Here is a 21239-nt window from a genome sequence, read left to right as displayed (position 1 = left end):
TCGGAAGCACTTCCTGCTCGAGAAGGAGGCGGAACCCGAGCAAGCATTGGCCCAAGGCCAGACGGACGTTGCGCTGAGCCAATGCTTGTTAGGGACTGCGGGTCAGCGGGTCAGAGGGCGCCGGCGCGCGGAGATGACGTCCTCAGCGGCGCGTGCGGATGACGCGAGACGGGCGAAGATGGCGGCCAGCGGGAAGCGGCCGGAGCACCGAGGGCCCCCCGAGCTGGTGGGTCAAAGGAGAGAGGCCGGGCGCCGGGCAGGCGGGGTAGCTGCAAGGGGCTCCCTAGGCAGAGGCAGCTTGCCCCCGGTCAGGAGCCCTGCGGGGCAAAAAGACCTATTCGTGGCTCGCCGTGTTGGTCTGAAGTAGCGCCATGAAATTTGCATCCAGGGGCACCTTTAAGACCGACAAAGGTTTATTTTGAGGAGTGAGCTTTCGAGTGCAGGCAGGCTTCCTCAGACATTCATGCATATGAAAATGCACGCCTTGAATATGCCTTTATTGGTTTTAAAGGTGCCACTGGACACAAATTTGGTTTTGTGGCGGAGCCTGAGGGGTGCTGGCTTCGTGGCCTCCCACGTGGGACCTCTTGTTGTCCAGCATCGGGAATGGGCCGCTAGATTGTGAGAGAGTTTCCATTTGCTTCCAATAACAACTCTTTTCTCCTGTTTTGTTTCCTTCTCCAGTTCTACGATGAGGCTGAAGCCCGAAAATATACACACAAGTAAGACGGTTTGGGAGGATGGAGGAGCACTGGCTTTCCTCAGTTCGCTTTTAACATAACATAGCAAGAGGTTGGGGGTGGAGGCCTCAGGTAAACGTAGGTAACTTTATTGTACATTAAAGTGGGTAGCCGTGTTGGCCTGAATTATCAGAACAAATTTAAAGTCCAGGGGCACCTTTAAGACCAACAAAGTTTTATTCAAGGATGAGCTTTTGTGTGCACACACAATTCCTCAGATACAGTGTCATGTCATTCAGGGCTACCTTCTTCTACCCTTCAGCTCTCGGATGATTGACATCCAGTCACAGATGTCTGAACGAGCGGTGGAGCTGTTGGGTCTCCCAGAGGGCCGTCCGTGTTTCTTGCTGGATGTAGGGTAAGCTAGCTGCATGGGACTACCAGGGTGTTCACTTTTCCTAGAATTGCAATTTTTTCTCTGGGATCTTCTTTTTCCTGAGAGCTGACAGAGCTGTAGCCTGGATTCCTTATGGTTGTAGTTTTCCCTTTTTGACTGCTGCGGTATAAATTGCTCTTGGGGATGTAGCGTGAGTTAATTTTAAGGGACACGCATCTGCTTTGTGTTGTGTCTAACAGGGACAGAATTGAGCTGGCATCTTTGTAGAGCTTAATTTTTGCTAGAAAATTGATGTAGCAGATCTGGTTTTGTGTATTGCTTGGATGTTTTGCCTCTCTTATTTTGTGGATGGAGTAATACAGAAGAATGTAAATAACTATCTGCTGACTAAGGTGTTTTAGATGAGCAAGGGAGCAATATACCAGGTGTCCTTGTATTCCTATTGTCTTGTGTGAACTGCTTGTTTGACTGCTGATGAGAGATGAATAAACTGGTGCCTTGCATGTTCTCCTTATTTTTCTCCATATCAGCTGTGGTTCTGGCTTGAGTGGGGATTACATCTCTGAGGAGGGACATTGCTGGGTGGGCATGGACATCAGCCCTGCTATGCTGGGTGAGTACCTCCTGTTCTGCTCATCCATCAGACTTGAACCTGCTTGCTTTGAACTGGGATGGGGTTATGACCAGTGTGGAGATTGCAAGTCTGCTTTCTTTCCTCTGAACAGACGTGGCTATTGAGAGAGAAGTGGAGGGAGACCTGATGCTCACAGACATGGGTCAGGGGATTCCCTTCAGGCCTGGGACATTTGATGGATGCATCAGGTAGGAGTGAACTATGTGATTGCTTGCAAGAACTAGCGGCTGCAGCTTGGCCATAACACTAGCCTGTGCAAGTCATTGCTTGACTCTCCTATGTTCCCTGGTAGCATTTCTGCAGTGCAGTGGCTCTGCAACGCCGACAAGAAGACACACAGCCCTCCAAAACGGTTGTATCGATTCTTCTCTACTCTTTATACTGCACTGGTAAGTGTGGCCTTCCATTACTCCACCCCACACTGTTCTTTGAAAGTATGAGTGAGGGGGGAAAAAACACAACAGTGTATTGATGGTTCATGTGGCATCGAGGAAGGACACAGAGGAGCAAGTTGGGACTTGGGGCAGAATGTCATTCTTGTGCTGCTTCTTTCCTTAGTCTGATACTGACTTGCAACTTCTGAACCACACTTAGTACCAGGAAGTGCATCTCCCAAGAGAGTGTCTCATTAGCGTTGTTCTCTAGTGAGATCATAGCGAGTCTTGTGTGATCTGTAGCCAGGCTACAATGCTTTCAGCCAGAATGCTTTCAGATCATAGCTACCTTTTCTGTTTCTAGGCCCGAGGAGCCCGAGCTGTTCTGCAGCTATATCCAGAAAACTCTCAGCAGGTGTGTCCAGCTGTGGGAAGGGCATGATACTAGGCGAAGCCTGCTTTTTCTTGAGCTCATGTGGAACTGACAATGCTGAGCTTAACCAGACTGACTCACCAGTGTACCTTTTTCCCCTGCCAGCTGGAACTCATCACCTCCCAGGCCATGAAAGCGGGCTTCACTGGCGGCATGGTGGTGGATTATCCCAACAGTGCCAAGGCCAAGAAGTAAGTCCTTTTGGGGTGTCGGTGTGTGGTCTCCTTGTTTCTAAGAGAGGCCGCCCTAGTCATTTGAACCATGCAGTCAGAGATGTGTAGGCCCAGGTAGTAAATCATTGGAGAATGTGAGAAAGCCACTGCTAGCTAGCTTCCCTGTGTGGGTAAGAGTCATACCCCTTGAGAGCACTATAATTCTGGGGGCACAAAGGAGTCTTCTAAGGTCCTCTTGCCCAGTCCTTCACAGCAACTGGATTCTTTAGGCCTTGACTGAGCCCTCTCCCACTTAGGCAGGGGTGGCCAAACTGTGGCTCTCCAGATGTCCATAGACTACAATTACCATGAGCTCCTCCCAGCATGATGCCATGATTGTAATCCATGGACATCTGGAGAGCCGCAGTTTGGCCACGCCAGGATTTCTCACAGAAGGGGATTTAGCCTCCCTGCAGCTTCTGACCACAACACTAGGCCAGTGACCGAGAGCATGCGGAAGGTCCGTGTGTGATCCCCACAGGAGCCTGTCTTGCAGCAGGGCTGGGAAAGGTCTGCCCAAGGCTGGAGGAGATGCTGCAAGCACATGTTCTTGAGGTTTGGCCCCTTTTGTGTCCATTTCTCAATCTGATCTTTCGCTTCCTCCTCCAGGTTTTTTCTCTGTCTGTTTGCTGGTCCCAGTGCTGCTTTGCCCAAGGTAATGGGATCTGTGGGGACTGGGGTAGTGGGGACATTAGTGGGGCTGGCTTTAGTATACGTGGGGGTGTGCTGGTGACTTCTTGAAAGGATATGGGGGAGAGGGAAGAGCCAAGATGCCCCACTTGCACCCTTCTGGCCAGTTAGAAGTTGCCTGCACTGATGCTCAGAACTTTCCCAGCATGAGGTTTGCGACCACTGTCAGCCTGATAAAGTATATTCCGTGGGGCTTGTGGTCCAGACACATATGACCCTTCCTTCCAGAATAGAATGGTTTCTGTTCTGTTCGGCCAGCATTGCTTATTTTCAGTCCCCATCACACAGGATTATAGGCGCCACCTGTAGAACCGGAACACCCACACCCTCTGTCCCTTGGCAACAACGCTTGTGGGTGTGTCCTCTTCAGTTTGTCACACCCTCGTGTGCTACGGTGGGAGCAGGAGCCGCTTCCCTTACAGTAGGCCAATTAACATGCTTCCTTTTCAGGGCCTCGGCACGGAGTGCAGTAATGAAGAACCGGCACAGGCAAAATTCGTCTGTGAAAGGTACCGAGTGGGGAGACAGGAGATACACCGATGGGGTCGATGGTGGGCAGAGTCCGGGAGGCTTTAACCAAGGAGCAGGGCAGTTGAGAGCCCAGGGAACATTATTTCCGTAAACAAAGCCTTCAGTCAGGCTATTGTACATTTTGCCGGGGGGGGGGGGATGGGCGGGCTGGCGGACTGGAAGGCCATCTGTCCAGTTCCAGCCTCACGCACTGGTCATGCAAGAACTGTGTGGGGCATGAGAGGCAATAGAATGACCCTGTGGTTGGGATTTCATTCTTCCTCCGGGAGGATCGGGTACAGTTCAAGTTGCGTGCCCTTGTCCCCTGTGCCCTCCCCCATTAAACTTGTAAGGATTATGGTTCTCCACTCCCCCCCCCCCCAAATCAAGTCATGAGGGCAGCATGCCTGCAGCCACGTCCACCAATGAGGCGCGTCTCCTCCTCGGAAGCAGCCAAGGGCACCCCACGCACCCTGTGCTGCTTGAGCGAGAGACGGACAGCAACAGCCCGAGGACCATCGTCGTGGCAACCAGCAGCTTTGGGTTGCTGTGTTTTCCTGCCTCGCACATGCCAGGAGAGGAAGAGCCCTGGAGCAGCCCCTCGACACGTGGGGTTGACAGTTCTCCCAGCATCCCAATTCAGTCAGCCGTTCTGGCTCCCTGTTGCAGGAAGCAGGCTTGAAAGGGAGCAGCTTGGGGGAGGCTCCCTGGCGAGGTCGGGGCAGGGCCAGACGGAGCAGAGTCTGCCTCCTTTACAGTGTCTTCTCTGCCCCCAGAATACGGTTTAAGAACGCCAAAGGGCAGTCGGCAAAGAAAAGCCGGGATTGGGTGCTGGAAAAAAAGGAGCGACGGAGACGGCAGGGCAAGTGAGTACTTCCTTTTGCCCCGGGGAGCATCTGATTGCAACGCCGCCCCTTTTACTAAGTTCCCCCTTTGGCCCCTTCTGAAAACCCACCTCTTTTGCTTCACCCGCAGGGAAGTGCGCGCAGACACGAGATACACCGGCCGAAAGCGGCGGCCTCATTTCTGAGACCCCACCCCACCTTTGGGACTGCCTCTGTTCTGTGGAGCACGGAGCCTGACACTGGGGGCCTCTTCTAGGGGAAGACGCCGGCCAGAGCCCTGCCTCTGAACTTGCAGCTGGGTCCACGCAAAGGCTGTTTGGAGGGTTTTGTGTCGCATTCGTCTTGGCTGCTGCGGCCCTGCTTTCCAAAGCCTTTCTCCGGCCACGACGGCAGCCCTGCTGGTTCGCTCCGTGTGCTGCACGGATCGGGGGAGACATTAAAACTCTTTTGGAGATCCTGCTGGTAAAGAAGTCCAGAAAGGGGCCTTTAAAAAGATTAAAACTGTTGACTCGATGGCTGTCTCCTTGCAGATCTCTCGGCCTGGCTGTTTCTCCGTTGAGGAATTCCCAAGGCAATGCATGGTTTACCTAGGGGCTGGTTATGGTAGAATTTGCCCATTTTGGGGAGCTTGCATTTCTTGTCTTAACCCTGTTCTTTAACAAACTCTCCTGTGGTGGTCATAATCCTGAGAACGTCTCGAGCGCCGGCATTCTTTCCCTCGGCCTCCGATCACGTTGCGATTTTAAAAATTATTATTCTGGGATAAGTAGGAAACTTGCAGGACATTCATTGCCAAGGAAAACATGCCCTGGCTGCCGTTTGCATTTTTTAAAAAGAAACCCAGGGGTTTGTAGCCCTGGCGTGCTGCAATGCCACGCAGGTGAAAAGCCCCAGATGTAGACTCCTTGGGGTAGTAAAAAGCACAGCACAAAAACCCAGCTCTCCTTCTTATAATGCAAGGAAGAGTCAAAAGCTGCTGCACAGATATAAATACTTTTTATTCTACATAAATCTCCATCCAGAAAGGAAGCTTTTAGTATTTTTTTTCCCACCTGAAATGTGTTTTTTTTCCAGGGAGGGGTGAGGTTTGAGTCCACAGGAAGAAAAAGGAGGACTGAATGGAAAGAGAAGGCAACAGACAGTTTCGATTGCACCTGGACAGACAAGGAAAGAGGGAGGCTTGCAGTCCCACCGGGGGCGACAGGGACGTGTGGCTCACAGCACCGGGACACCTCCAGGAAAGGCCTCCGGAAAAGACCGTGCCAAAAATGTTCCGCTTCTCCCCTCTCTTCCCACGCTACCACCGCAGGAGTGCCGAATACTGGCAGCAGAAGAGATCCGGCCCTGTAGCCGCCTCTGAAGAACACTTCAGGCCCAGAGAGTGAAAGACCTTCCCGAAGCACAAACACACCACTGACGGCTCAGTTTCGACATGCGACAAAGGCGAGAGTAATCCGTTGAAGGGTGCGCAGGCCCCGGGGGTGGGGCAGCGGTGAGGGAACAGCCCCCCGGGAGGCTCCACTACTTAGAGGAAGAAAGCCGCAAAGGATGGAAAGCCCCTGAATGGGACGGGGGTGGGCGTGAGGAGCATCAGCCTCTCTCTGGCGAGTTGGAGCTGCCATCTGGGGACAGGCTGTTTCTAATACTCGGCTCTTGCCCCAGCAGCCAGTGCAGAATGCGGACAGGGCGACCCTCTCCTAACACCCAGCAGGCGCTTCTCGGGTCTCCGCCTTCTTTCTGCCTCAACCACTTGAGCAGCTGCAGGGGAGATGACTCTGCGGCATCAGCCACTGGATGAAAAACCATCCCGGCGTGTACGACAGCCCCAGTTTGGTGGCTCGCAGCCTCTCTCCCTGGCAAAGGGCAACATCCTCTCTATCTGAAACTAGGCGGCTCAGGGGGGCTGCTGCCCCACACTGTGGGGTCGGTGAACTTGCCCTCTCCCAGAGGAAGGTTCTCCACCCTACCAAGCCCTCCTATAACCCATAGCTTGAAACACCAGCGTGGGATCAGCGATACGTTCAGAGATTGCATCCAACTGGGATTTCACCTCAGGACCAGATAATGGGTTTTGAGATGGGCTTTGAAATGGGGAGTCAGCCCACCTTCCTCCCTAGGCGAGGGGAGTGCCCTGCAGCCAGGACCCTTCCCTCCCACCTTTTCTACATAGGGTGCTGTCTTGGCAGTCATCTTGGAGACACAAGCCAGCCGTTGGGCGCTCCTTAACAAGACCTCAGTTCCCGTCTTAGAGATGAATCCCTCCCTGGCAGGGGCATCGCCACTGGGGTAGAACGGAAGAGGGACTTCCTGACCAGCGGATTCTGAAAGGGGCTGCTGGGGTTCCCCTGTGATTCGCCTGTGTCTCAAAGATGAATCCCTCCCTGGCAGGGGCATCGCCACTGGGGTAGAACGGAAGAGGGTCTTCCTGCCCAGCGGATTCTGAAAGGGGCTGCTGGGGTTCCCCGTCATTCGCCTGCCCTGAACACGAGGGAGGTGCGTCAGTTCTTTGAAAAGATTGCTGGTGATGTGAAACTGCTGGAAAGCGACCCAGAGCCGCCTGGGGCGAGGCTGGCTGGCTGAGCCGCACCCCTTCACGTTAAAGACAAGGCCGTTGGGCCGCGGCAGAGAGTGGGCGATTTGGCACTTGCTGCGTTGCATATTTAAGCTCGGACGGGGGGAGCCGGCGGCATCGTCTTCGCACCCGAGGTTGAGTGCAGAAAGGCTTTCCCTCCTGTCGTGCGCCCAGAAAAAGTGGGCCAGGACGGATTGGCAGTGGCCAAAGAGAATCTGCTGGGCAGGGAGGGAAGGGGGAGGAAGACTCTTGGCACCTTTTTTCACTTCCCTTCTGGGGCGGGGTGCAGAGTCACGCTCCCCACGGCCGCCTCAGCCAGCAGGCACAGCCAAGGGGGTGAAGAGCTATTGAACTGGGCTGGACTGAGCAACGCTGCAGACGAGAGGCAGCAGGTAGGGCACTGGTCTTGCAGAGGGACATGTCAGCACTGGGCTCCGGCACGCACAATTCTGTAGACGGGGCGAAAGGCAGGTGCTTTAGAAACGCAGTCGTTGCTAGCCTGCTCCCGGGAAAGCAGTTTTTTTGGGGGAGGAGGGGCTTGGCTGCCATGCATAGCTCGAGTTGCAAACATGCATTGCATAATCTCTTCTAGTCACAACACCGGGGGACAGAAATGGGGCACGGTATGTTGACATGGCACAGAGCTGTTTTTGTACATGATGCGGCAGGGGAAACCCTGGGTTTGCAGCAGGATCCATGAAAAGGGGGGGGGGCGTAGGCATCAGTACAGGGGTACAAGACACAACTGTAAACATTTCCCCCATTCGTCTTTTGCGCTGGGAGGTATGGAAGTGAACCTGACTGTCTCCCCCCCACCCCCCACTGAGCAAAAGGCACCTCCTGCTGCAGTGTGTTGGGGTGGGTGGGTTGCCTCCTCTGCAGAGGGCAAAACAGGCGCAGATGGAAACCAGAAGCCCGTTGGGCGTACAGCATCGAAGCAGCTTCTGCAGGGCCAAGGTTTGATGCCCTGGTCTGCTGGCCGGGCCCAGTCTCCAAGCACAGGAAGGGCAGGGAAGTGATGTGAGCCACTCTGGACCCCCCCTTACGGGGAATGCTTAAGGTATAAATATCCAGATCGATGAAGTGGAGAGCGTCCAACGCAAACGGTGGAGAGGAGGGGAAAACCAGGGACGGTGGGTGTGCATCAGAAAAGCTAAATGCTCTCTCGGGCAGCAAAACCAAACTGCCCCTCGAGCATTCTTAAGAGGGAATGCCAAAAGATGACTAAGCTTGAAGAAGAATAGCAGCCCAGCTTGGGCAACAGGAGAGGGGGGCTCGCCTCCCTCCTTGGCGCCCCCTGCAGGCCAAAGGCAGGAAGCGACGAGATTAGGCCTGGGATGGCTGCAGCTGGTTTCCCTGGGCTGCCTTGACGCCAAGTCCCACTTTGGGAAAAGGGCAGGGAGGAAGGGTGTCTGGACTTCAAGGCCAGGAGGCGAGAGCGAAGGACATCTGCGACGGGGAGCATCACAGGACCGCCCCGCCCCCCGCCACTTCCCAGCATGCCGCAGCACCGCCTCTCCCCGCGCACACTGTACCGAACACGCAGCGTTAACACAGACGATCATGCATTGGAAATGGAAGTGCTGGTCGGCAAGGCTTCCCCGCCACGGCCGTGGGGGTCAGGCAGGACAGGAAGGGTCATCCCCCGCGGGCCGGCGATTCGGCCACGTCTCCTCGCCTCCTCTTTCCCAAAGACAAAAGTCCGGGCGGCGGCCTCCGCCTAGCCGAAAATCCCGCCGAAGGTGGAGGCGATGACGATCCCCAGCACGACGCAGCAGACGATGATCAAGATCTTCTTCTGCTCGGGGGGGGACAGGGAGACAAAATGGCCGCACCATCGTCAGCACGGGGCCCCTCAAGAATACTCCCCCCGTCAGAAAGGCCCCGGGGTTGGTCCTTGATGAGGCCCTCACCCCAGGTTGCTTGAACAGGACTTTTGTTTAAAAACGGGGGCCGGGCCTGAAGGAGGGGGAACCCAAGACCCTCCTCCCCTCCAATTGAGGTTCTCAAGAACAAGCCCCACTAACAACTTCATGGTGGGAGAAGGGGCAGGATACGAACTCGAACTCATCTGGAGGTGAAGCAGGAAGCTCATGGGAGAAGAGGGGCCAGATGCCACGCAGGAGTGCTTCTGGCCAGGACTTGGGGTGGGGGGCGGTGAATTTGGAATAGGGCTTCCAACTGAGTGTTGGGACATATGGGAGGGGTGGACCTTGGGGAAGTGGGAGGCCTTGGCATGGCGTAATGCGTTGGAGTCCGCCTGGCCAAGTGGCCATTTTCTCCAGGGGAACCGATCTCCTTTTCCTGGAGACCAGTTGTAATACTGGGCGCTCTCCCGGCCTCCTCGGGAATTTGGGAACTAGAACTTGGAGCCATATATCAATTCGGAAAATGCTCACCCGCCTGGCTTTGCTCTGGTACTTGACAGCTTTTTTGGTGTCCGACACGGCCCGTTCCACATAGTCCACGGCGTGCTCCACGTTGTACTCGATCCGGTCGATCATCTCTCCCTGCACAACGGAGGAGGAGGAGGAGGAGGCACAGAGCCGTTTCCAACTGCTCCCGTGTTACCTGTGCGCTCGCAGGAGATGCCTCTCACACCGGCCAGCCCAGGTGCATCCTGGGCCCCATTCCACTGAGGGCCCTACAAGACCTGTCGCGGGGAAGGAAGGCAGAGGGAAGTGACATCAGGATGAGCCGGTTGGTTTTAAGCTGGTTGGCCTGATGGGAAATCCAGGGGGTAAGAGGGGCTGCTTATTTCGCCTCTCCTTCCCAAATTCTTGAAAGCCTTCCTACCCGTCCTCTGGCTTGGCCCCTTTACGGCTAGCTAAGCAGGCCCGTCCCTACAGGGTCGCCGCAAGACAGCTGCAACCTGATGGCTTTAAAAAAAAAATCCGCTTGGATACATGGGGAAAGCTAAAACTGTTGAGGGTTTTTGGATCTGGGGCTCCCAAGTCCCATATTGGGCTGTGCTACCTTGCAGGGGGGGAGCTCCTGCCTCTTGGGGAAGGTGGGAGAGTTCTATGGAGCACGCGTGGGTCTTTAAACCTCCTTCCCTTGTTTTTCTCCCCGATGGGGACGCAAAGCCACTGACAAATGTCTTCCCCACCCATTTGATACCCATCACCATAAGGCTGTTAAGCAGACTAGGTGGCGGGGAATTCGAACCCAGATCTCCCAGTGCCGAGGCTGACCCTCCGACCTCTATTCCACACTGCCTACAGGGCAGAGGTGTCCAACCTGTGGCTCTCCAGAGGTCCATGGACTACAACTCCCATGAGCCCCTGCCAGCTGGCAGGGGCTCATGGGAGTTGTGGTCCATGGACCTCTGGAGAGCCACATGTTGGACACCCCTGCGAGAGGACAGTGCCTAGAGTTTGCCTAAGGGAGAGGCACTATTCTGTAGAAAGGGTGGCCCAAGGCCCCTGCGACAGGAAACTCGCACACACAGAAACGGACAGAGAAGAACGAGACCCAACCACTCCAGGAAAAGCCACCGGACGTTACAGAGGCACAGACGCCACCCAGCAGAGGGGGAGGACCACACCAGGAGGGCAGTAACAGAGGACCACAAGTGCATGCAGGGAGAAGAGCCCAACACCCATCCCTACCCTCGTTCACACAATCCCAGTCGGGGACTGGCAGGGTCCCGCGGTAGCCCAGTGCACTGAGGTGGGATATCATGTGCTCACCACCAGCATGTGTGCATGTCCTGCTTTCCAGGGGGATGCTACAGCTATCCCCCAACAGGGAAAAAGGTTTGCTGAGCCACATTCCTAGGCTTTTTTGGTGAAACTGCCCGACTTGGCTCTTTTTGGGGGGGGGGGGCATACAGGGGGAAACCTACTAGACCAGCCGAAGAACCCATGCTGGTCCCCCATAGCCACCTGCTTTCCGGAGAGACCAAAGAACAAGGAGGAATTAGATGCACATCTGCCAAAGGTGAAGCGATTGAGATTAGGCACACTTAGAAAACACTGTGCATGTGCAAAAATGCATTTCCTGGGCCTGCTTGCATCCCAGATAGGGCAGGGGCAGAGCTCCAACCTTGGTTGTCAGTCCACATTCGAAACTGCTGGCCGTTCCCCCTGAGAAACGACCTCGGTGCTGCGTGCGTCTCCTTCCTGGCCGTCTCCTCCTTTTCATTGAGCTGTCCTGGTCAGAACGCAGGGCTGGAGGTGGCATGGCTAGGTGGGGTCCTGGTCTCTGCAGCCACAGCAGTGAACCTGGCCTGGGACCATCTCGGAGCAGAACCCTCCGAAAAGGCCTGGAGCTTTCCCCGCAGAAATCGGTGCTTTCCTGGGTGATCCTGACTTACCGCTTTTTCCAGGCAGTTTGGGTGCTCTTCGGATCTCGCGGCAGATCCCCTGGTGGTTCTGGCAGGCAGGTCATCTTCCCTGAAGCTTGGAACAGGTGCAACCCGCCCCCCTTTGTTGGTAGCAAATACCCTTAAGACAAACCCCAAAGCAGGAGGGATTTGGGAGCAGATCCTGCCACCTCTCCTGAACCGATGGCTGCCAAGCTGCTTTGGGAGCCACATCCGCCCCCTTGCTCGCTCACTCTCTCTCTCTCTCCACAAATGTGCAGCCTCCCTATCCCGCTCTTCAGCTATTGGGTACTTCTGCACCCCTTGCTCTGAGCTGCACTGAAAGGACTGTGCATGCATGCTGCAGTTGCAAGGGAGCACACAGCAAATATGCAGGATGCTGTTGAAGGCCTAGGGAGAAAAAAAGTTCCTTTTCTTTTTAAAGCATTTGTAGCCACACCGTAGTTCACTTGTAGCCAAGTGAACTTTCAAAAGTTCACTCGGAGGTGTGCAGTCTCAGAGACGAGACGACTAGGTGGGGAAGGCTTCGGTGTCTGGCAGAACACCTGATCCCTCCCCATAGTTTCAGAGCCATGACTAAAAGATGCAACAGCACAGAATGCACAATGGCACAACCCTGTGGGGCTGCAGACTCCAATGTTTCTTGTGATAATCGGGGCTATCAGAACATCGGATTTTGAAGGATTTTTAACTGAATACACGCACACGGTGTAGGCTAAGGGCATTGGCACAATTTTCAACACCTTTCTGTCGTGTTTTTTTCTTCTGGTCAGAAGAGTGCTCCTTTTGCAGAGCATCCCCAGAAAGGTGACCTCCTTATTCTGCCCCATGGTATTTCTCGTCCCTCTTCCATGCTTCAGTACAGGGAAATGGATTCTTTATTCTGACTTTTTCCGCACGCTCAACTTACTCCTGGTTTTCTTGGGAGTCAATCCACGAGCACTGGAATCAGTTTGAGCGTGGTTATTCCGCACATCTGCGCTCCCTGTGCGTTTTCACATTTGTGGAGCCAGTGTATTTTCTTCCGCGCCATCCTTCAATAACGAGGATTTTCACAGGAAAGTGTGATCGTTGTCGGTGGCGTCACAGCATGGTGCCACCATGTTCTTTAAGAGGGCACTAAAGTATCGATACATCACAACAGCCTTGTAGCGATAAGCTTAGCAGATCCTCTGCATTCTTAGCCTCTTTTTTAAAATTCAGTTTCTAGTTCCTTCCCTCACCAAGATCTGCTTTTTTCCACCTTTTGCCACGAGAGAAAGGTTAGAGACTTCCTTTAAAAAAAAAAAAAAAGCAAGCAAGCTGGGAATTCAAAGAGCCTGCTAAGATTACCGGCATAATGCTCTAGCGCTACAGAAATATATCGATATTTTTGTGTTCTGGGGGGGGGGGAGAAAACAGAGCCACTTGTCTCCTGGAAGAGTGATTTTACCACCACAGTCCGATTATTTAAAAATGAGCTGCAGATGGGTGGGAGTGGGCAGAGCTCAGAAAACCAACAGAAACATTGCGCACCATGAAAAAGTCAACTTAAAATCGGCATCCAGGAAAAGATCGGGGGTAAGAGTGATCTCAAAAGAACCAGAGACAAACAAACAAAAAATGAAAATTAGGACATAAAAATGTGTGCAGAATAGGGGTAAACTGAAGCAGCTCTGGAGACAAAATGGACAGTAAACATCCCATGTGGAAAAGCCCTCTGACTGGAGATGCCTAGCCACTGTTCCCTTTCTTTGCAAAGCAGTCTAAAGCTCCTCTGCTTGCTGTGCATTCATGCGCATGAGCTACCAACTGCATGGCCAGGCACGTCCTTCCAGCCTCCTCTAATTCCGCACAGCTCTGTGCTGGATGCTCAGATGCCAGCGCACTGGATTGCCACCAAATTTTGCCTGGAGCAAAATTCCAAGGCAAATGTCAAGGTTCTCCTTAGGACCCAAAGGATTTCCAAGGAAGCAAAAGGATCTTTGCAAAGACCAGGAGTCTGTCGGGGCCGGTATGCACTGCGTATCCTGAAACTCATGCATGATGCTTGCAAAATGATGTGCCAGCGTTGAAATTGGCATGCAAGCTGGCCGGATGGATCAGGAATGAGTGGGAGAATGCAGGGGGGGGAGAGATAGAGAGCCCTAAGGGCAGCTGTTAAGTGTACAATGCTACAGATTTCTGAGGGAAAGCACTGCAATCTGAACTTGGATGCACTGGTTGGGGAAAAATCCTTCGGTAAGCTCTGCTGCTTGGACCCTGGCCTTTCCCTCTCCTGTTTCCTGCCCCTTCCAAGTCCACATCTGGGCTCAGCTACATTTGAGTGGGAACTCAAGAACACTTGTTTCTTCTGCAGATTTAACTGCAAGGTTTGCTTTATCCAGGAGACAAAAGGCAATGGGTGAACAGGGAACTTTCAACACAGCGAGGGCATCACCTGGGCATGGAATTGGGGTCACTGTGGCTGGGCAGGTAGCATTCTGCAAGGGGTTGGATTAAATGACTCTGGAGGTCCCGACTCTACGATTCTGTGATTCTCCATTGCTGTATTCTGGCTGATTTCACACATACCCCAGGGGGAGGGGAATACTTATGAGCAGGCTTTTTATCCCCTTCCTAAACGTAGCTCAGGGGTGGTTTTTCCCAGCTGGAAAATGGCAGGGGAGGAAAGCTCACCTCCCCAAGGAGACGGTGCTTAGGTTGGTGGCCGCACAAGGATCAGCCTTCGTCTTTCGTGCAGACAGAGAGAAGTTCCCTGTGGCATGCCCTCCGATTCACAAATGCCTAGCCTGGGGGGGGGGGCTCCCGGGGTGACAAAGATAAGGATATGGGGAGACACCATCCCTCCGTACACAAACATTTCAAACCCAACCTCGAGATTCTACGCCTGGCGATCAGCTTCCACGAAACCCAAGTGTGCAATAATGCCTGCCTGCAATATTTAGGATCTTTTCCTCTCCTATGGCCAAATTCCCCCTACCACCACTAGTGGGGGATGGAGGAGTGACATTGCCCAATCTAGGTTGGGAAACCTTTGGGGATTTGGGATGGGTCTGGAAGACAGTGGGGAAACATGCCACAGAGCCCACCTTCCCAAGCTTTCACCTTCTCCAAGGGAACCGACCTCTGTAGTCTGGAGATGAGCTGTCATTCCGAGGGATCCCCAGGTCCCACCAGGGGATTGGCATCCCTCCATATCACACCTCGGACGGCCTTGCAGACAATTCCACAGAAAGCTTCCTGGCCACTTTGTCTTTTCTTTAACCCACTCGTGCACAAAGGATGGCCAGCTAGGATAACCAGCGGGCAATTCTGGCTCGGCCTGGGCAACTGAGTGACGGCAGCTGACAAGAGCCACGTTCTGGCTGCAACAGGTTGTTGTGAATGCTAAGGATCTTGCAAAACCTCAGTAGACCAGAGACCTCGCCAGGATCCAGGAAAAGCCAAAATGTTGGATTCGGACACCCCCATGCCTGTTTCGATCTATGGCTTGCACCCAGCCTAGAAACACTTTGTCCCTGAAACCTTTCCTTTTGCTAGACCCGCTCGCCAGCATTGGAATAAGCCCTGAATCCACCCTGATCCAGCTGTTTGGCTGGCAGAAGCCAAGGGAAAATAGCCCCGTGAGCTTAGATGTAGCTGCATGTGGCCGTCAGGCCTCCCTTCCCGCCGCTGCCGCCACCACCACCACTGTAGGAGCATGCAGGGAAACAGCAGCCATGCACCACAGACATGCAATTGCCCCCAACACACCAAGAATTGGGCATTACCTGCCAAGGCCTGAACGCCCTTATCCAGGTGCACGTGGTAGCATGAGAGGGGGGTAGAAACAGGGTTCAGGAGGGGTCCCCGGAGAGGCGAGCCCAGAGACCACACCCACCAGGCAGGCCCTCTCCAAAGGGCAGCATCTTTCCTTCCCCGCCCGTCTCCCCTTCAAAAAACAAAATCTGAGACCTTGTGTTGCTCAGAAAGCCCGTTCCTTTTCATGGACACGGAACAAGGAAATGTGCAATATCATCTCCCGGATCTGACCTGGCTAAATGCTACCTGGGAAGAAGACGTGCTTCTGGCAGTGGTTGCCTGTAAGATTCAGAAGTCTGTTTCGTGTTTTAGATTAGGTCCGGGGTAGCAGAGTCTGGAGGAGTTCCAGCCCGAATTTTGCTCGGCTCTGGGTAAGCCAGCCAGGCCAGTGCCTGTGAGGGATCTGCTAGGCACTGGCTTCCTTTGTCAGCTTGTTCTGAATAAAGTTATCTTTGTTTGGGTCAAGGCAACCCACCTTGTAACTGCAGGTGACCACAGCATCCCATCCCGCCCATGATAACGCGGGTCTGGCCCACAAAGACACTTCCTGCAGCATCCACCATTTGAAACAGAAGGTGGGAAAGACCCTGGTTCTGCTCATCTAGCAGGGCGTGGCCAAGAGGCCACCAGGAGAACACAAAAGCAAGGTATCTCGCTTGGAGCTACTAGTATTTAGAGGTACACTGCCTCTGAACCTGGCGGTCACACTGAACGGTCTTGCCCCTTCCTCAACCATGAATGAGCCTCATCGCCTTTTTAAGCAGATGGCCCTTCTGGGGACAGCCACAACTGCAGTTGTAGAAACACTCTGCTTCAGCCAGTGTGGGGGACAGGGCATAGATATGTGACATGGTCCCCACGTTGCAATTCTCTCTGAAAGGAATTCCCCCTGACTCTGTGGGGTCTGCTCTAACAGGATGTGGCTCTTCAAGGTCCTGGGCTGGCCATGTGATGGGCAATTTAGCCCAGGCCTTCCTGGGGGTGAGCAGGTGGTCAGAGAGACTAAAGGACTTCACTGTATGGTGTTTGCGGTACTGTGGGGCCTTCCACTAAGGAAATAGCATCATTTGGGATCTTCAGGGCCTGCAAAAGCAGCACCAGACACCTTCTTGTTCGGCCCCCCATGGCTTAGGAGGAAACCCTGTGCATAATTAGCCTAGAGAATACTCAAGGAAGGTGGAACTGTACTTTTCATATACCCATATTTTGGTCTGCAGCTGTGGAAAGCCAGACTAGATCTAACAGGCTTCAGATTACGGGAGGCTAGCTTTCAGTTGAACATTCGGACAAACTTCCTGATGGTAGCGGTGACTCACCTCCTGCTGCTTGAGATTCAGGGCTCGAAAGCCGTTGCTGTTTTACCAAGTGGCAGGAGAATGACTAAATCCACACTGGGAAGTCCGGCAGGGGTTGAGACGCAATGAGAGGCTCCATTCTAAACTGTAGCTTACTTAGTTTGTATGTCGATCCATCTCTCAGGCCAAGGTGGCCAGACTGTGGCTCTCCGGATGTTCGTGGACTGCAATTCCCACGAGCCCCTGCCAGCAACATGCTGGCAGGGGCTCGTGGGAATTGTAGTCCACGGACATCTGGAGAGCCACAGCTTGGCCAGCCCTGTCTGAGGTCCTACCGTCGTAGAGCAGAGGCCTAACCTCTTGAAGGCAGGACCAAGTTCTGTCTCTCAGCCTGCACGCTGGGCCACGGTCCCCCCGCCCAACAGAGGGACTCACCTGGCTTTCCACCAGCATAGCCATGTCCATGAACATGTCGTGGAGCTCCCGGATGCTCGTCTCCAGCTTAATGATCTCGCTGTGCCGCGTCTCGATCTCGTTCAAGGCCTGTTTCGTGATGTTGGAGTCCATGATGATCTGGCCAAGGAAGGCAGAAGGTGAACGGAGGATGGGGATGGGATGGGCTTGGTCAGAGAAAAGCTGCCCATCTGGCCCAACTGGTGAGACACCCGCTGAAGCCCTGACCTGAGGGTGGGAGTTGGGAGAGCAACATTTGCCATACGCCAAGCTTCTTGGGGACTTATGGCGACCCCTCTAGGGGGTTGGCAGAGTTTGAGTACGCAAAAGGGGGCGCTTGAAGAAGAAAACAGTTTCATTTAAAAGAGAAACCATTTTGTGAAGGGGGGGGATCCTAATAATCTGCCTTCTTTATCCATTCTGCCTGTTCTGCTTGTTCTGGGAGCAAGCGGAGAGGAAATCTCCAAGTTAGCCAAGCAGGACATTTGGGGTTGCCTATACCCAACGGGGGCCAGGGGACCCCTGGGTTAGAGCCTCTCCCCTTCTTTTAAGGCTCTAAGAAACCAGGGGGGGTTGCCAGACTAGAGGAGAGAACAACCAGGAAGTAAACCTAGGGCCTCCCTTGCACTCCATCCCGTTTTGTCTCTTTTAAGCTGAGGCACAACTGCATATCCCATCCGACTGGCTTAGCCAATTAGATCTGGCAGATAGGTTAATATAGTATCATATGGTATCAGCCGTCCCATAGGTTATGGTTGGGAGATACCTGGAGGCTTTGGAGATGGAGCCAGGAGTAGATGGGATATGGACCTTGAGGTCACTCTCCAAAGCAGCCGTTTTCTCTAGGGGAACAGAACTCTTTAGTCTGCAGAGGAGCTATAATTCCAGGAGATCTCCAGGTCCCACCTGGGGACTGGCATCCCTAAATGCACAGGTTCATACTTGGGCCCTTCCTTATTGAAGTAATTAATTAGGGCATGGCCACACAGCCCAATTAAGAAAGGCACATCTCAAAATGCACATGTACATTCAGCCAATGGCCTCTACTGTAACCTACCACACCCGCCCCACCATCCCCATGATGATGAATTTCAAAGGCAAAGTAATTACCTACCCCAGAGGAGAAAATAGCTGGGTTTCCACTCTCAAGCATGTCCTCCAGTTCCTCGCTGGTGGTGGTTCGGCCAGCTGCAGTGGACACAGGCCAAGAGTTAACAGGAGGACAATGGGAAGGAAGAATTCTGGCTGGCTGGCTTGCTCTCTGAACACTGGAGAACTGTCACCTTCTCCCTTATTTAAGGGATGTTTTTAGCAGCAATCATCCCACCTTCCTATTGATCTGACGGTACGGATGGCAGAGGTGATCACAGGGTCCAGGTCAGCTGTGAATCCGCCCTCTTGAGATGCTCTTTTTAGCTACGTCCCTCCACTTAGTTGACGTTGTGTTGGACAATGTCAGACAAGGGGAGTAGCTGACAACTGCCTATCTACAGCATCAACCCGTTGGTTCAAACTTTTAAAAAAAAATTGTCTTGGAAGCACAGAAGCTTTGCACGGTATCCCCAATCCTCCATGTTTCCTGGTTAACAGGGAAATGCTCTTCAAACAAATTGCAAAGACGATCCAACTCCCAACGTTAACAAGAGAAAGAAATTTTACTTACAAAAGTAGAAGCGCATCTTACATGACACATTCATGTAGGTGCATTTAACTAATTGTGAACAGACTAACTTCCCAAAAAGGCTAACTTGCTACAGCTCCCAGCCCAGGTAAGACAGAGGAGAAGACAGGTCCTATTTAAGATGTAACAGAAGGCAAACAACAGCCAAAGAGTCTCACAATGTAGAGGTCAGGGCCAACTGACAAGTGTTCCTGAGTAAGAGAAGTCTCTTAACTCTTTCCCTCCAACAATTTAAGGGATTGTTTTTAGCTGAGAGCATCCCACCCTCCTCTTGATCCTTTACCTGTCCATACACCTGGCAAGGATGATTATAGGGTCTGGGTTGGCTGCACACTCCTCACAGGACAGACAAGGTGAGCAGGTGACTGCCTCTCTACAACATGCCCACATTCTGCATCCCAGAATCTTTGCTGTTTTGAGCTCTCCTCCTTGGGGGTTTTCTTATAGAGAGTAAAGCCCAGCGTGGGACCCCACAGATAACTACTAATTGCACTTTTGGCAAACGGCTGGGCTGACAGCCCAGGAGCCGTTGCCGGAAAAGCTGCTAATGAGGCTTCTGGGAGGTTTGAATGGCTCAGAGGAAGCAGCATCCCTCTAGGGGTAGTCAAACTGCGACCCTCCAGATGTCCATGGACTACAATTTGCTGGCAGGGACTCATGGGAATTGTAGTCCATGGACATCTGGAGGGTCACAGTTTGACTACCCCTGCTCTAGGGGGACAGCGGGAGAAAAAGGGGCTCATTGGCTGGATCCTCAGCAAATGGTACACAGAGAGAGAAGAACAGGGCACAGAAGCAATTATCAGGAGACACGGAACTACCAAAGGTATGGAAAAAGAAAGTTCATGGAAGCGGAAGCATACAGCGCTTTTTAACACTGGAGACTGCCCTCCCTTCCCTATCTGTCATACCAGAATATACTTCACCGCTATAGCTAAAGGCCGACCTACATGCGGATAAATAAACCCATGCGTTGGGGCCAGTCCGGCGACCGTTTAAGGCCCAGTCAGGAGCCACCAAGCAACCGCCAGCCAACACCGAGACTAGCTTTGCTTCCTTTCCCTTGGCTAGATTTGCTGCCAAGCCCCACAAGACAGGAAGGTGGGAGGCCTTTGCTCAGCGCTTCCGCTCTGCAGACGGCATTTGCAGCCTTCTCCTCTCCAGCTCCCCACGTCTCCCACTCAGCCCTTCTATTCTGGTCTCTCTCATCTGTGCCTCCGCCCCGCTACCTGTTAATCCAGCCATTGGCACTCCCACCCTTTCCCGTGGGCTGCCTGGAAAAGCCACACTCTCAGACAGACTCAGCAAGCCTCTCTGTGGTTCTCTGCCTCTAAATGCACGGCTGGCCAGTCACAATCCAAAGGCTGCTGATGCCACCCGCTCAGCTCAGAGGCTGAGGGCATGCCAAGCTCCCTTATGGGTGTCCCCTGTTCTCCTGCTCCCACAGGGGTCCCTGTTCCCCTGCTTCTCGGTGATGTTGCACTGCCAACTTGTCCTGTGGCCAGCCGCCCCCCAAACTACCTTCGTGCCGGGAAAGATGGACAACTTGTGTTCGGCATGATCCCAAAGTAATTTGCAAGCACAAGGGCCATTTCCACAAACGCAGCATCCACAAGTCACACCCTGTTGTTCCTTGTGGGGTACCAGGATGGAGGACGGATTTAAGGGTCTAAGGGGGACGGCTGCTTACTATACGCAATTCCAGAAATTCCCCAAATTGGAGACTGCCCCAATGACCAAGAGGGCCAGAAACTTGAAACTGACAAATATTCAGCTTAAATCCATCTGCAAATTTAAATGACCCGGTCAGTTTCACTTCCCAGTGGAACTGAGGGCCTAAGAAGAAACTTAGAGCTGAAGGTTGTATCAACAGCCTTTAAGGTTGTATCAAGCAGGAAATTCTAGCAGGAAATTCTAAGGAGCAGGAAATTCTAAGGAGTTTGGAGAGAGTCAAGGCTGTCTGATAGGGGTAGTCAACCTGTGGTCCTCCAGATGTCCATGGACTACAATTCCCATGAGCCCCTGCCAGCAAATGCTGGCAGGGGCTCATGGGAATTGTAGTCCATGGACATCTGGAGGACCACAGGTTGACTAGCCCTGTGATAGAGGATCCTCAACCTCTGCACCAAACTATATTTTCAAGACTTTGGTAAGGTGGGGGGGGGGGAGTCATGATGATTCATGGATGCTTTAAGCTGATCCCTCATGTACTAGATGGCCTGTATGACCCCTTCCAACATTACGAGTCTGGGATTAAACCGGTACAAAGCCAGCTACTTTACAATGACGGTGTTTGTGAGTGTTCCCGGTCCTGAGTCAGGGCTTTAAAACATTAAACCACTAACCCACATTG

The 21239-nt window shown here is 53.2% G+C and overlaps 2 protein-coding genes across 2 annotated transcripts in view; one reads left to right on the top strand and one right to left on the bottom strand.

The window, feature by feature from the left end:
- The first annotated feature begins 9 nt into the window (after window positions 1-9).
- BUD23 (BUD23 rRNA methyltransferase and ribosome maturation factor) lies at window positions 10-5288 on the top strand. The gene is made up of 12 exons (XM_077312748.1): window positions 10-226; window positions 685-722; window positions 1003-1098; window positions 1608-1690; window positions 1803-1899; window positions 2004-2100; window positions 2450-2500; window positions 2624-2709; window positions 3340-3385; window positions 3871-3929; window positions 4707-4796; window positions 4906-5288. The coding sequence occupies exons 1-12, from the start codon at window positions 134-136 to the stop codon at window positions 4958-4960; spliced, it is 891 nt and encodes a 296-aa protein (XP_077168863.1). The 5' UTR covers window positions 10-133; the 3' UTR covers window positions 4961-5288.
- Window positions 5289-5755: 467 nt separating this feature from the next.
- The window catches only part of STX1A (syntaxin 1A), a 44156-nt gene continuing 28672 nt past the window's right edge, over window positions 5756-21239 (bottom strand). The window contains exons 7-10 of the mRNA XM_077312749.1: window positions 18320-18393; window positions 17188-17325; window positions 9747-9857; window positions 5756-9145 (exon numbers count right to left, since the gene is read on the bottom strand). Of these exons, the coding sequence (XP_077168864.1) occupies window positions 9068-9145; window positions 9747-9857; window positions 17188-17325; window positions 18320-18393 (401 nt within the window). The 3' untranslated portion in view covers window positions 5756-9067. The remainder of the gene's footprint in view (window positions 9146-9746; window positions 9858-17187; window positions 17326-18319; window positions 18394-21239) is intronic.

This window comes from Paroedura picta, chromosome 15 (assembly GCF_049243985.1).
Source record: "Paroedura picta isolate Pp20150507F chromosome 15, Ppicta_v3.0, whole genome shotgun sequence".
Lineage (NCBI taxonomy): Eukaryota > Metazoa > Chordata > Lepidosauria > Squamata > Gekkonidae > Paroedura > Paroedura picta.
The sequence above is the reverse complement of the archived record's forward strand: the minus strand, read 5'-3'. Positions and strand labels throughout refer to the sequence as shown.